At 35.9% G+C, this 17,324-nt stretch overlaps 1 protein-coding gene across 1 annotated transcript; it reads left to right on the forward strand.

Annotated features, from left to right (window-relative positions):
- Nucleotides 1–1,201: 1,201 nt before the first annotated feature.
- On the forward strand, nt 1,202–1,672 carry LOC145098515 (uncharacterized). The gene has a single exon (XM_079036147.1). It carries the CDS (start codon nt 1,202–1,204, stop codon nt 1,670–1,672), a length of 471 nt encoding a protein of 156 aa, XP_078892273.1.
- Nucleotides 1,673–17,324: the final 15,652 nt, after the last annotated feature.

A 17,324-nucleotide genomic window follows, 5' to 3' on the forward strand; every position in this document is an offset into this window, starting at 1 on the left:
CGTAAGATTCACTTTCATCAACGTAACAATTAACCCTTCAGCATCACAAAAAGGTAAAACACTAGTACAACCCATTCTAATTTATGGTGTATCATTCATGTTGATTAATTACAATATCATTTTTTTTCTTCTGAGCTTCACATTATTTCGTATGTAATTATTCGCATAAATTGATTTGAATTTGAAGTTGGTCCTTGTTGTCAAGTACGAAAAGATGGACAATGTATTCCAAACTCAATTCCTTGCCCCGATCCTAATTTAACTATTTTTCTATGACGGTCTTCATCCCATAGAAATTACAAACATGGGCATTGCATCAAAATCACACAAGGCACCTTCTCCCACGGATGCATCTCCATATATACGATATTAGTGGCTTAGTTCAACTTTAATTAGCATTGAGAACATGATTGCATAAGAAAGTGGTTTGCAATTCTTTGTATGCAAATCAAATAAGAAATGCAAATAAAAAATAAGAATTTTGGATATAGATACTTATTGGTTATGTTTTATCTTTATCTTCTAGTAGGTTTCTATGTTTTAGCCTTGTTTGTTTTTCTGTTTAAGCTATTGTATATATAACTTCTCTTGTAAACGTTTTTTTTTATGCTAATAAACAACAAGAATCAACTACCTTCTCTCTGATTTTCTCATGGTATCAGGCTAGTGGCGGCGCCAGGGTCAACGTAAAGGGGTATCCCGAACCAATGGGTTCGGTTTCTCGGTTTTCAGTTTTCCAAACTCAATTTCGGGTTTAAACCCAAACTCATTCAAAGGTTTAACTTGTTGAGAATTTAGAATCTTGTGTTGCTTATATAACAGATGTATAGGGCTATTTTCATTTTATGGCCGATGTGGGACAATTTTAGAATTATAAGAAATAAGAAAGAAGTTGAAGGGATATAGGATAGAAACTGACAAACAAAAAAAATTAACATGTGTCAAGCCGAAGATTCGAACTTCTAACCTCCGGAAAAACACCATGTCGTCATAACCAACAAAACCAACTAGAGCTTTTGTTATTTTTTCGCAAAACACATTTATATTAAGGAACACAAAATAAACAAAACTTCTCGGAAAAATTTATAATACTAAAATTTTTTTGTGGGGCATCCCGGGATACCCCGGGATCCAATGTAGATCCGCCAGTGGTATCAGGTCACAATATAAACCCTAATCACCCTCAAACCCTGCAACCATCATGACCGAGGATGATGATGATCCTTCAAAGAAAAATGGATGTGGACTGAATTCCAACTCACCACTCTATATCCATGCATCTGACTATCCAAAGCAGATTCGTGCAAATGATACCCTTACTGACAACAAGTACATAGATTGGTCTCAAGAGATGATCAACTTTCTCTTCGCCAAGGACAAGGTAGGGTTCATTGACGGGTCTATTCCAAAACATGAGAAGACGTCAGAAGATTACACTACATGGATGCGATGTGACGCCATGGTGAAGGGTTGGCTCACAACAGTGATGGAGAAAGACATCATAATTAGCGTGAAGTACGCTAACACCGCCTCCAAGATCTGGTCAGGCCTTCTTGAAAGGTTTGGAAAAGAAAGCGCCCCTAGGGCTTACGAGTTAAAGAAAACACTCACAACAAATCATCATAATGGAGCCTCTGTGTCGGCGTATTACACCAAAGTCGTGGGAATCTAGGATGAGATGCAAGTTGTGCTTCCTACACACAAAAGCACGTGTGACGGCTGTAAATGTGATATAGGGAAAAGCCTCAGCCAACTCATGGACAAAGAGAGATTATACGAGTTCCTCATGGGCCTTGATAACAAATTTGTTGTTATCAAAACTCAAATCCTTCCAACAAACCCGATTCCTAGTATAGGGAATGCTTACCATCTCGTTGCAGAAGACAAAGACAAAGGGCATATCTGTTGAAAAAAAACCTTCCATGGAAGCGGCTAATTTCAAGACTAATACTCCATGAAACGGGAAAACAACAACCCCAGTCAACGTCGTGACAAGCATTGCCAAATGGAAGTCAAAATTGGTGACGCCCTGGAGCACTTTAGTTTCTGTGGAAAAAATGGACACTCTCGAGAAGGTTGTTTCAAAAGAATAGGGTATCTGGAATGTTGGTCAGGAAACTGGAAGAAACAAGAATCCAAACCGAAGGCGGTGTGCATTGAAACCAGTCCAATTTCAGGTTTAACTGCCACTCAATATGAAACCTTCCTGAAGCATTTTGAAGAAAAAGGAGGTATAAATAAAGAACACGCAAAACTGGCAACTTAAATGACAGGTAAAACGAATTGTTATAATGATTGGGTGGTGGACTTCGGATCCACTGAACATATCACCCATGCTATCAATATCCTTGAAAGCAGAACTAAAAATCACTGTGAACGCCTTGTACTTATCCCCAATGGAGAAATTATTCCGATCGAGGGTAAACGAGAATATATCTTGCCTAGTGGATCAAAACTAAAGGGAGTCTTACACATACCCAAGTTCACTTGCAATATTTTATCTATGAGTCAATTATGAAAATATCTTCAATGTACCGTAATTTTTTTTCCTGAGTTTTGTGTCATGCTGAAGCTTTACACGAGGAGCTTGATTGGTGCCGGTAAGTACATAAAGGGTCTATATCGGATGGGAGTAATTGGGAAAGAAAGGAAAGCCATGATGACGACTAGAGATAATGACATAAAAGGCTTGGTCACGCATCCAATGAAAAGGTCACCAAAACTGTTTCTCTTAATAGTTTTTCTTTTAATAAGTTCTGTGATTCTTGTTCCAAAGCCAAACACACCATGCTTCCTTTTACTAGTAAGGAAATTAAAAGCAAAGATTGTTTTGATTTATTTCATTGTGACATATGGGGAAAATATCGCATTCCTTCATTTTCTAGAGCTAGTTATTTTTTAACTATTATCAAAGATTGTATGGTATTTCTTCTAAATTTCAAGCATGAAGCAAGTAAACACTTGATAAATTTTAACAAACTTATCAAGAATCAATTTGGAAGATATGTTAAAAAGATTAGATGTGACAATGGTAGTAAGTTCACTTCAAATGAGATGCTCAAGTTCTACAATGAACAAGGGATCCTTCTTGAGACTATTTGCCCCCACACCCCACAACAAAATGGGGTGGTTGAACGAAAACATAGGCATCTTCTTGAAACAGCTCATGCCTTAAGATTTGAAACCAATCTTCCTAAGCGATTCTGGGGTGAATAAGTGTCAACGACTGCATACATTATAAATCGTCTACCGTCTAAGGTGCTCGATAACAAAGCACTTTACGAAGTCCTTTTAAAACGAACAACTGATTACGAAATAATGAAAGTTTTTGGATCCTTTTTCTTATTACACAAACAATGAGACCAGAGGGGACAAAGTTGAGATGAAAGGAAGGCCTGGAATATTCCTAGGATACACAACGGGAACGAATGGCTAAAAAATTTATGACATTGAAAGCAAAAGAATGATTGTCTCTATAGATGTTCGTTTTTGCGAAAATATCTTCCCATTCCACAAAATGGATAACGATCATCACCGACAAGAATCTTTTGATTTTTTAACACAGTCACTGATTATGAAGACTCACATGAGAGTGACATAAGAGTTAATGGGATTAAGGATCATCGCGAGCAAACACCCACTGTTAACAGTCCAACTGTTAATAGCCTCACTCATGAACCATACCTTGAAGATAGGCAAGCACAAGAACATGAAAGTGGTTCTAATCCCAAACAACTACGATCATAATGAAATAGAACTCAACTAACTCACTTCCAAGATTTTGTCATCCAACTCCCTCCTTCGATAGACCCTTCACATAGCCCTCCAAATCAAATCTCTGTAATGGTACATTCTTTAACAAATTATGTTTCTTATACAAAATTTTTAAATACTCACAAAGCCTTTTTACTGACCATCAATTACAACGATGAGCCAAAACACTTCCATCAAGCCATAAATGATGAACGGTGGAAAGAAGCAATTAAAAGAGAAATGTGTGCTCTGGAAGAGAATGGGACATGGATTGTTCAATATTAACCAAAAGAAAACATGTTATCGACTGTAAATGGGTCTACAAAGTGAAGTATAAACCAAATGGAGAAGTTGAATGATACAAGGCTTGTCTTTTCGCCAAGGGTTTTTCCCAGTTGGAAGTGGTAGATTATCATGATACCTTTTCTCTGGTTTCCAAGTTATTCATGGTTCGAACCCTCTTGGTTGTTGCTATAAAGATCAACTGGACAATTCACTAACTGGATGTATATAACCCCTTTCTATATGGAGATCATGATGAGGAAGTTTACCTAAAACTTCCTCAATGTTTTTCCAAAGAAGGAGGAATGAAAGTTTGTAACCTACTTGAACTTGGTACTAAAATTCACCAATAACCTACTTGAACTTGATTTTTATTCTTCCAAGGTGAATCATTCTCCTTTCATATGACATAGAAAGGATAGCTTTGTAGCTCCTCTCATTTGTGTCGATGATGTGATTATTGTGGGAGATGACAAACAAAAAATACAAGACACAAAAGAAGAGCTTGCTAAAAGGTTTAGCATAAAGGATCTCGGCAATCTCAAATACTTCCTTGGAGTTGATGTAACCAGAACCACTAAAGGCTTAGTTTTAAGTCAAAGAAAATATACATTGGATATCTTACATATTGTAGTTTATAAGGATGTCGGCCTAATTCATTTCCAATTGAACAAAATATGAAATTGGACAAAGATAAAGATGGACCTCGGGTCGATGTTAGTAGTTATCGGCGTATCGTGGGAAGATTGTTTTACTTGCAAGCTACAAGACTAGACATTGCCTGTACAGTAGATGTATTGAGTCATTTTGTTGTAGATCCAATCCAATCCCACATGAGTGTTGTCCATACTACATTACCTAAAGACTCCCTTAGGACAAGGAGTTTTACTCCCACGTGAAGGAGGTTGTGTTAGGGTATGAAGTATTGTCCAACATGGACCACTTAGATCACAACAGCTAACTTAAGGTTCATGGAACATGTGACAAAGGAACAGATCATCCGAGAAAGCAATGGACCGTCTAACAAAGGAATGGATCAAAGGGATTTGGAGCACTAGGAATAGGTTTGGAGCGGTTGGGAGTGATATGGAGCGACAGCGGGATCTTTTTGCGCCATATGTTAAAGGGATGGGCCAAAAAGGATGCTCTTGCACCATGGTATTCCTTCTTGCTCCATCATGCTCCCCCTTGCACCATGAGGGGTTCCTCTTGCGCCATGAGGATCCCTTTTGCGCCATGGAGTACTCCTCTTGCGCCATGAGGTAGCTCTTGTGCCATGCATGGCCTTTTTTCGCCGTGCATGTCCCTGTTGCGCCATGGTGGCATTGTTGCTCCAATCTTGATGTTCTTGTGCCATACGTGAAGCCACTTGTGCCATCCATATTCTTGTTGCGCCATGATGACACAAGATGGACCATCTTGGTACTTGATGAGCCAAGTATGCTATGAAGTCCTCTATGATGCTCATCATCATTCGAAGACGCTCAAAAGTTGGTATTGCTCAAGATTTACAACATTTTGTGCCACCATGATGGATGTTGGACTATTAGTGTTAGTTATGTGCCACCTGTGCATCATGATGTTGCACTGTGGTCAAGGTGGTATGTCATGTGTGTTGTTAATGCTCACGGGTTGTATAACATGGAATAATGTTCCATAAGATGATGCGTGGTGGAGTATGATTGGTTGTCACCATCCATGGGCTTATGAGCCAATGGGCTTGGCCCATTAGGGTTTTAGGTTTGATCCCTCAAGTATAAATAGGCTCATACCCGCATCATTGTAAATTGCTAGATTTATGTGAGAGCTCAAAGTGAGATACAATTTTGAGTGCATGTAATTGTTCCAGAAAGTTAATAAAATCATCTCTCTCTCTCTCCCTCTCTCTATCTCTATCTCTATATATTTGTCTATCTATCTATCTATCTATCTATCTATCTATCTATCTCGTTAGCTCATGCACGTAGGTCTCCTTGACTGAACCACGTTAAATATCATGTTCTTTTGATTTACATTTTACAGAAGTTTTGTGAGTTCACCGTAGTTTGTTTTTTGATATTTGTCTGAAGTGCTTAACTTGTTTTGTTGACACCCAACAAACTGGTATCATAGGTATGGTTGAAGACAGGAGAGTTAAGATTGACAAGTTTAATGGAAAATATTTTGGTTTCTAGAAGATGCAAATTGAAGACTACCTCTAAAAAAGAATTTAGATGAACCTTTGTCAGAAGATTAGTTGTTCCTTATGAAGTAGGAGGATTGGGAGTTGTTTGATCGGAAGGCACTTGGTGTGGTGTGTTTATCATTGTCAAAGAAAGTTGATTAATATATTGTCAATGAGAAGACTACTTATGGGTTGATTAAAGCGCTATCTAACATGTATGAGAAACCTTCAACAATGAATAAGGTTCACGTGATTCGACAATTGGTAAATCTGAAGATGAAGGAACATGGCACAGTGACTGATCATGTCAATGAATTTAATTCAATCCTATCAAGGTTGACATCAGTTAAGAAGAGTAAATTTGAAGATGAAGTCCATGTACTGCTACTAATATCATCATTACCAGAAAGTTGGTCAGGAAAAGTGAAAGCAGTCAACAGCTCAGCTGGAGGTGCCAAGCTGACATTTGAAAGCATACGCGACTTAATCCTTAGTGAGGATGTGTGCAGACGAAGTGCTGGAGATTCCTCTAAATATCTTTTTAGTATTGAGGAAAGAGGAAGGAAGTCCAACAGAGGGAGTGGGAGTAGAGGAAGATCAAAGTCGAGGAAGATAGGTGTATTGAAAAATAGGAAGGACGTCTCATGTTGGAACTACAAAGAAAAGGACCATTTTAGGATTCAATGCTCGAAGCCTCTTGCATACAAAGGCAAGAATGAAATGAACATTTCATTATACTCTGAAGGAGATGCTCTTATTTGTGCAGATGAAAAATCAATTGAATCCTGGATCATGGATTCTGGTGTGTTGTTCCATGCTAGTCATTCCAAAGATATAATCCAGAATTTCAAGAAGTACCAGGGGAAAGTCAGACTAGTAGACAACAAGAGCCTTGATATTACAGGTGTTGGGGATGTGTTCCTCAAGATTACCTAGGGCACGAAGTGGAATTTGAATAATGTCAAGCTCATTCCAAACTTGAAAAGAATGTCGCTATCAGTGGGGCAACTTGATGATGAAGGTCACCATGTCAATTTTGGTGATCATCAGTGGAAGGTAACAAAGGGAAATTAGTGATTGGTAGAAGTCAAAAGCAGGTACACTTTACATGGTGGACCTTTCTGATGATGAGGCGCATGCTGTTGAAAAAGTTGGGACATCCACTCTATGGCACCAAGGACTTGGACATATGAGTGAAATAGGAATGACGAGGCTTGCCTCCAAAGGAAGAATTCCATATCTATAGAACGTGACAGTAGATTTATGTGAGCCATATGTTCTTGGAAAACAGAAGAAAGTTACTTTCACGAAGATAGGACATCCACCCAAGACATGGAAATTAGGGCTTGTTCATTTAGATGTTTATGGTCCCACTTCATTTGCTTCAGTGGAAGGATCCTGATATTATGTTACTTTCATCAATGATTGCAGTAGGAAAGTCTGGGTCTATTTCTTGAAATAGAAGTATGAATTTTCAGTGCTTTCAATAAATGGAAAACAATTGTGGAAAATGAAACCAACTTGAAAATCAAGTGTTTCAGATCTGATAATGGGGGCTAGTGAAGTCTTGTCCAACATGGAACACTTAGATCATAATGGAGCACTTAGTGTTCATGGAGCATGTGACAAAGGAATGGATCATCTGAGAAAGGAATGGATCGTCCGACAAAGGAACAAATCAAGTGCTAAAGGAACAGATGATGTAGAAGGGGGTTTGGAGCACCTGGAAGAGGTTTGGAGCACTTGGGAGTGATATGGATCAATAGGGGATCTTGTTGCACCATATCTTAAAGCGATGGTCCAAGAAGGATACTCTTACACCATGAAGTCATGAAGATAGGACATCCAGTCTTGATGTTCTTGTGCCACACTTGAAGTCACTTGTGCCATCCATATTCATGTTCCACCATGATGGCACAAGATGGACCATCTTGGTCCTTGATGAGCCAAGTATGCTATGAAGTTCTATACGATGCTTAAGATCATTCAAAGATGCTCATAAGTTGGTAATTCTCAAGGTTTACACCATTTTGTGCCACCATGACTGATGTTAGACCATTAGTGTTCATGATGTGCCACCTGTGCATCATGATGCTCCACTATGGTTAAGGTGGTCCATCATGTGTGTTGCTGATCCTCGTGGGTTGTATGCCATGTAAGAATATTCCAGAAGATGTTTCATGGTAGAATATGTTCATTGGCCTATGGGCCAATAGGCTTGGCCCATTAGGGCTTTAGGTCTAATCCCTCAAGTATAAATAGACTCATACCCCGATCATTGTAAATTGCTAGATTTTTGTGATAGCTTTAAGTGAGATACAATTGAGAGTGCTTGTAATAGCTCTAGAAATTTAATACAATCCTCTCTCTCTCTCTCTCTCTCTCTCTCTCGTTAGCCCGTGGATGTAGGTCACCTTGACCGAACCACGTTAAATATCGTGTTCTTTTGATTTACGTTTTTCAGATGTTTTGTGAGTTCACCGAAGTTTGTTTTTTGATATTTGTCTAAAGTTCTTAACTTGTTTTTTTAACACCCAACAGGTTGCACTCTTAAGGCATTTTGTGACTCTAATTGGTTAGAATGTCCTTTTACCAGGAAATCTAGGACCGAATATCTTTTGTTACTAGGGTATGCTCCTATTTCATCGAAAACAAAGAAACAGTTGTGTCTCGTTATTCGGAGGAGGAAAAGTATAGGTCTATGACATGTCTTCTTAGTAAAGTCTTATGGGTTCGTTGGCTATTAATGGATTTAGGTGAGACTTTACATGAACCAACTCCTCAGTATTGTGAAAATCACGCTGCACGTAACATTGCTAATAATCTCGTCTTGCATGAAAGGAGGAAGCATGTGGATATGGATTGTTATTTTGTTAGAGAAAGGGTGGATTCTCAGTAGATACAACCATGTCACATTGCTTCTAATAAGTATATTACAGATCTTCTTACAAAAGGCTTAAGGACTCAAAAACTCAAATTTCTTCTTAACAAGTTGCGTGTTTGAAATCTCCACATTCCAACTTGAAGGGGAGTCTTGGATAAATAGATACTTATCGGTTATGTTTTATGTTTATCTTCTAGTTGGTTCCCTATGTTTTAGCCTAGTTTGTTTTTCTGTTTAATTTATCGTATATATAGCTCCTCTTGCAAACGTTTTTTATGCTAATAAACAACAAGAACCGATTACCTTCTCTCTTATTTTCTCAGATGAAAAACCTGAATTCCTAATCGATGGTAACATTTCCAAAAAAATCAAATCCAAGGAAATAAAAGGGTGTAGGAAACTATTTCCTACATATTTACAATGAAATTACTAACACATTTCCAGCGTACTATTTTGTCGGATATTTATGATGGAAAACAATTTTAATAATTTGACGCTATTATGGCGGATCTGCTTCCGACGAAAAGTTTCTGATGAATTTCAACATATATTTTTGTCAAAATTTCCGAAGGATTTTCTATGTAAGGTTTTCTGGCACCTTTCCAACAAAAGTTTGAGATTTTTATTAACAAGTTTTTTCATCCGTATTATGTCCGAAAACAATATAGCATTTGAGAAAACATTAAAAAAAACCTGAAAATAACATATTTTTCATGCCAAAAATGCAGTTTAAAAATAAAATACAACAATCAAATCTTGTTCTCCAAGTTCAAGCACAAATCGTAACATTTTCCAAATTCAACCATAAAAACACAAATTATCCAATACAACATGAGTCTTGAGATTTTGGTGTAAACCACAAACTAACCACAAATATAATAAACAACATGATAAGTGCAACAAACTAAGAGTCATTTGGTGGATGACTAGATGGTTATGAAATTGTGTGATGAATTGTATCATTTCTACTCTTCGAGTCATATTTTTCTTCTACTCTTCAAGTCATATCATTTATAAAAAATCTATTTTTAGGGGGTCATTATTGTGTTCGCACAGGCATTAGATAACTCAGGACCAACCCTATATATATATATATATATATATATATATATATATATATATATATATATATATATATATATATATATATATATATATAGAGAGAGAGAGAGAGAGAGAGGTTCATATGTGGATTAACAAACATTGTGTTGATGTAAGGAGTAATATGGACCAACAATTTCAAAAACAAATATACAGGTAAGTTTGTAATCTTCACTATTAATCAATTTTTGTAATTAAATAATTAAATCATCTGTCTCTTTAATTTAGGCAAACTACTTTAATAATATAAAACCCTAAGCTTCCACCAGAATACAAAAAGATGCTGACCTTAATTTCTCCCCCTCTGTCTCTAATACCCCTAAGTTTCTCCCCTCTGTCTGAAAAAACCGTCATCGGTCGTGTTCACTACTGGTCCTCCACCATCCGTCGGATCACCAGAGGTTTCGCCTACAAGAAAACATCCATATTCTTTGACTCTGTTATGTTTTTTGTGTGAATAACATGTTAATAAAGGTTATTCATAGCCATATGCCATGATATTACTCCCATGAAGTAACCCTTTTTCTTCATTCTTTGTTTCTACCGACTACCAACTACTAAAAGGACTATTGTATTGAAAGCCAAAGGTTCTAGCCTTCTTCTCTTCTTCATGCATAAAGTAACCAGGTTATAAAAATTGAAATTAATCACATTTTTTTTTGGTTCTGCCGAATCCCTGTGTTTTATATTTTATAGTCCCTCATCAATCTTGTTTTGCATAAAGTAGGTTATAAAAAAATCTAACCTAGTTCTCAATTTGCTTACTTTTATTTATAATTTACGAAAAATAGTTGTATTTAATCACGAATCATGTATACTAGAGAGTTGTTAATTCAATTTTCTCAATTATCTCTTATAAAGGAATATTGTAGGTATTTTATTATTAGTCAAAATAGTTTCCTAAATTATGCTTTGCTTCCACCTTGCATGCTAATCTTTCACTGTTATGTTGGTTTTTACCTACCATACAACCACATCTATGTTTCCTTTTCATGTTATTCCACTCGAATCTCTGTATGGCCTAGTTTAGAATTCAAGAGGTTGAATCCATTCTTTTTATAAGAATGCATAGTTGGACTCTTTTAACAAATTATAGTTTTATTCTTAATTTAGAATTCCATGGAGAATGTATAGTTTTATTATTTTTGAAATGTATTTGGAAATTCTTTATCATGTTGCAAATTCATGGCGATCATTCTCACGAAATGCCACTTATTCTTTTTGTAGATCATGAACAAGGCATGAAGATGAACATGGAATAAAATCTTGTTATTCTCAAGACATTTATTCTTTAAGAATATTGTTATTCTTCAAGAACGTTTTTTTGTATCACATTCTTAATTGTAATACTTTTTACAAGATAGTTCAAGAATGGTGTTATTCTTTAACTAATGGTGCAAGAATTTCGTTATGTTTTACGAAAGCATTTACATCAGAATGTATATTTGTTCATGTATTTTACTTCAAAATTGTTTATTGTATCTTATTTTTCAAGAATGTAAATAGAAATTGTTACTCTTTAGATGATTTGTTAGTCTTTTGATGTAACCTAGTTCTTAGAATGTAGTTATTTGATATGTTATTAGTTTAAAGAATGCTTTTATGTATTACATTTTGCCGAAAATAAATTTATTTAAGAAGAAAAAATCTCATATTAATAAACATATTTTAGAGAACACACCATACCCATAAACATATTCTGTAAGAATATTTGAATTAAGGGAATCAATTATTCTCTAAATTTAATTTTTTTTTTTTTTTGAAACTAAGATAATATTTATCCCCTCAAATATGAAAATTCCTTTTGTAAATCTAGTTTAATTGAATAAAATACTTTTATAAGGATATTAGTTTAATTACATTCTACACGCTTTCACATTTTAATAGCATACACCCTAAATCACATATATTCATTATTTTCATCAATTGGTCCAGAATCATTCCTATGACCATATAATATCTGTTGTTCATAAATATTTTCTGGCACTATATATATATCATACATACTTATAAAGCTAACATTTTCTCTTGAATCTCATGCATTTGAAACTCTCATGACTTTTCAATTTCTTTACAATAATATTATAAATAAGTTAAATAATGTTCTATAAAAGAAAGGGTGTTTTATTACAATGTCTTCATCCCACATCGATGGTGAGAGTAAACAAGTGAATGTTTCCTCTTCTATAAATAGGAAAGGTTGTGAAATGTTTCAAAGGGACCAAACCATGAGAACTTCCTCATGCCTACCTTTGTAGGATTTCGAAAGTATTATTTGGTGAGATTGTCTATATTGGCAAGTGTTCAGTTAACTTTTAGAATTCCAAAAATGGTTTCAAACCAAATTTTTTTAAGTTTAAATCGTGTTTTAGTTAGAAAAAAAAATTATGTAGTTGGGTATATTGAGTTGAACCGGAGCTGGATCAATTTGGACCGATAAAGGAATCATTTTCCTTTCATAACAAACATTTGAAACTCCCATATTTTTCAAATTATTTCTAATAATATTTTAAATAAGTTACATAATTTTATATAAATATAAAAAACATCTACCTAAACCTAAAATTATAACTATTTGAAAAATCACTTTGATTCAAAAGCACGAAATATATACAAACCGAGTTTCACTAGACAAACAAATATGTAGTTTGCTATATTTAGTTGAATCGGTCCGAGTTTAATCTATTTGGACCATAAAAGAAGCATTTTCCTTTCACTACATAAATTTGAAACTCCCATTATTTTTCAAATTGTTTCTAATGGTATTTTAAAAAAGTTACATAATGTTATATAAATATAAAAAAACATCTACCTAAACATAAAATTATAATTGTTTGAAAATTCGATTTGATCAAAAGCACGAAATATATTTACGCAGATTATATTTTATAAATTAATTCTTTTTATAATGTACTTTTGAATCTTGAAAATACATATAAACAAACTTTCTATATTAAGTACCAAACTGCATTTATGATTTTAGAATTGAACAAAAAGTTATTCAATAAAAATTTACTTTTTTGGATAGCAACTTACGATATTATAGAAAAATGGAACTATTAAACAATAAAGAAAGGGTAAACAAGAGAAAGGGTGTTTTACTAAATAAGTTGAATAATGTTTTATTAACAAGAAAGCATGTTTTATTACAATGTCTCCATCCCACATCGATGGTGAGATTATACAAGAGAACGTTTCCTCTTGTATAAATAGGAAACGTTGTGAAATGTTTCAAAGAGACCAAACCATGAGAACTTCCTTATGCCTACCTTTTTAGGATGTTGAGGGTATTCTTCGGTGAAATTGTCTTTATTGGCAACTATCCATTTAAGTTTTAGAATCCCGAAAATGGTTTTGAACAAGATTTTTTTAGGTTAAACGAAGTTTCAGTTGAAAAACCGTTATGTAGTTTGGTATATTGAGTTGAATCGGTTTGAGTTTGATCAATTTGGACCGATAAAGGAGCATTTTCCTTTCAGCACATACATTTGAAACTCTCATGATTTTTCAAATTGTTTCTAATAATATTATAAATAAGTTACCAAAACATAAAATTATAATTGTTTGAAAAATAAATTTAATACAATTTAAAGTTTTAACCTTATAAAAGACGTCACTATCATCATATGTTCTACATAATTATGGTAATATTTATGATACAAAACATTTTTTTCACTATTTAAGATAAAAAGTTGTCTCTATTATCATATGTTGTACAGAATGATAAAATTTAAGATAGATAAAAAGATGTATCTATTATCGTATTTTCTACATAATGTGTGACATCCCCAAAATCTCGGCCAGAAAAGACCAATTTCATTTATGCTTTTAAACATTTTCAGAGTAAATTCGTTTGATTTTAAAAGAGATACGGAATTTGTTCCCAAAAACAAAACATGATAAAATAGATATTTATCAAAACATTTCATATAGAAATATGATTTCATTTCATAATCAAAAGTCGGGATGTCATGTTCCGATATAGATCATAAAGCATAAACGATAACATTACAAGTCGTTCATCAAATATATACATATACAGACTTGTAAACAAAACAACTTGATGATTCGCCCATCTTAAGCTCTTGCGCCACTTCCTGTAATACAAATCAACTGAGTGGGTCAGGCTTGGGAGCCTGGTGAGCATATAGGGTTTTCAAACCCACAATAATTATATTTAATTACAACAATCAACAATAAACCCGATTACCCATTCCCGTTATCCTCACCTTACGTTCCTAAAAATAACGTCTATTATAAGGAACTTATTTCAGGATTTTCATCGGGACGGACATTACTGCAGAGGGGCTTCCTCAACAATAAGTGTCCTAAAGGAAACCATGTGGGGGATAGAGTACACCGGTGAACACGTCGTTCACAACACCTACAGGTAATGAGCCTGCTAGTGTTCCACAAGACAGTCTAGAATAGTCCGTGGTCGTCATCCATACTCTGCTGAATGACTAGAATAACACCAATAACACCGAGGCCTCTCATCTGTTTATTTCACACCAATTATCTACCCATGTTCTACCCAACATATTAGTAGATAAAAATATACATTTTTATACATTGTTTAAAAACCTGTATAGCATGCTTTAATCAATACATGTTCCACATAACAGATGAGGCATACACACATAACACGTATTTCATAGAGAATATATCAGATTTATGAGATAGAAGAGAGGGAATATACATTCACACATATAACCACAAAATATATACACGTAGCACGTATTTTATATTAAATACTTCATAATATTGCGTATTGAAAAGGGACTATACACTCACTTGATCAGAAGATGATCCGACAGCACTACGGCTTATGGAAGTAGCGTCTCTCCGTAGATCTGGAAGATCTTCACAAAAACCAGCTCCTCGCGGGCAGGGCTTCGGCTCGGGAATAACGCTCTTCGGGATTCTCGGGGCTTCGGATCTCGCTTCGGGGCTCGGGAATAATACCGGGGCTTCGGGATATGATTGGCACGCAAATCGAGGCAAAACTTAGAGAGAGAGAAGAGTTTGAACAAGAGAAAATGGCTGATTTCGAGTTCTATTTATAGGCTGAGGGTCTGGGATTACGCGGGGCGTAATCGTAAATTACGCAGGGCGTACTCAGTACGCGGGGCGTACTCGGTTACGCGGGGCGTACTTTGACGTCACTGCATGCGTCGATCTGTGGCACTCGAGTATTGGTCAGACAAGTTGCATCCGACTGAGTACGCGGGGCGTACTCAATTACGCGGGGCGTAATTGACTCGTCGAACTTCTAAATTGCGTAACTTTCGCATACGAGCTCCGTTTTCGACGTTCTTTATATTCACGCGAAGGTCAGGCCATACTCTACAACTTTCATTTAGACTCCGTCGGCTAATTTTGACTTTTATTTTTATTATTTATTTTTAGAAGGCCGGGACAGAAAAACTCCGTTATAAATTCATAACTTCTTCGTCTGACGTCCGTTCTCGCCTAACTTTTCATCGTTTCGCTACTAACAACGAGATCTTCGATTCTCATTTAGATTGTTTCGGCTAAAAACCGCTCGATCTCAAATCGAGTATTTGGGCAGCATACTGCTAAGTCAAAACTTAGAAAAATCATAACTTCCTCATACGAAGTCAGATTTGGGCGTTCCTTTTATGCACGCTCTCGGTTAACGAAATCTACGACTTTCGTTTAGATCGCTAAGGCTAAATATCGCTCTATCTTAAATTCATATTTTACGTCACTCGACGTCGTGCCGGTCCCGTCGCGAAACTTCGACAGGTCATAACTTCTTTGTTATAACTCGGATTTTGGCATTCCTTATATCTCCGGAATCCTTGTTTCAACCACTACAACTTTATGAAAAGATATCGGGCTTATCTCACACTTAAATTTTGACGCTTATTTTATTCTTAATTCATTAACTTATAATAATTAAGAAAATAAACACATAAATCACATAATTCACATAATTCACAAATAATACATTTTTATTATTTCAAATTGGGGTTACAAAGGTTAACCTAGACTATTACATTGCTAAAAATGGCAATCCCAGAAACACGGGCGTTACAATTCTCTCCACCTTAGAATGATTCCGTCCCCGGAATCACACACCAGCAAACAAATGCGGATAGCGACTCATCATGTCACTCTCCGTCTCCCAGGTGAGATTCGGCCCATTCGTGTGTTTCCATCGGACAAGCACTAACTCAACCATCTTACGTCGCAACTTCTTAGTCTTTCGGTCAACGATTGCCTCCGGTTCCTCGATCAACCTTTTGTTCTCATCGATCCTCAACTCCGAAAGTGGAATTATGTCGGGAACTTCTCCCATGAACTTCCTCAAGTAACACACATGAAAAGTGTTATGAATTCCATTCAGTTCTTCTGGTAGTTCGAGTTTGTAAGCTTGGTTCCCAATCCTCTGAAGAACTTTAAACGGTCCAATAAACCTTGGACTTAACTTTCCCCTTTTACCAAATCTTATAAGTCCCTTCCACGGCGAGACTTTAAGCAAAACCGAATCTCCAACTTCAAAAGTCATCGGTCTTCGCTTTTTGTCAGCATAGCTCTTTTGACGATCCTGAGCTGCTAACATTCTTTCCCTAATTATTTTCAACTTTTCAGCCGTTTGATGGACTATCTCCGGTCCCATAAACTGCTTTTCCCCAGCCTCAAGCCAACAAGACGGCGTACGACACTTCTGTCCATACAATGCTTGATAAGGTGCCATCTTTATGCTCGAGTGAAAACTATTATTATAGGAAAATTCTACCAAAGGTAAATGTTCATCCCAATTACCTAGGAATTCCAAGGTACACGCTCTCAGCATATCTTCAAGTGTTTGTATCGTTCTTTCACTCTGACCATCAGTCTGCGGATGGTAAGCTGTACTTAAACACAACTTGGTACCCAATTCCTCTTGTAGACTTTTCCAAAATCGTGAGGTGAAACGACTATCACGATCTGACACAATTGTTAACGGAACACCGTGAAGCCTCACAATTTCCTTCACGTAAGAATTCGCAAGCTTTTCCATAGTCCATTTCTCCTTTGCTACTATGAAATGCGCACTCTTAGTGAATCGATCAACGACCACCCAAATCATGTCGTGACCATTTTTTGTTCTGGGCAGTTTAGTGACAAAAT

The sequence above is a fragment of the Lactuca serriola genome, chromosome 4, assembly GCF_051521515.1.
Source record: "Lactuca serriola cultivar US96UC23 chromosome 4, Lser_US96UC23_V15, whole genome shotgun sequence".
Taxonomy (NCBI): domain Eukaryota; kingdom Viridiplantae; phylum Streptophyta; class Magnoliopsida; order Asterales; family Asteraceae; genus Lactuca; species Lactuca serriola.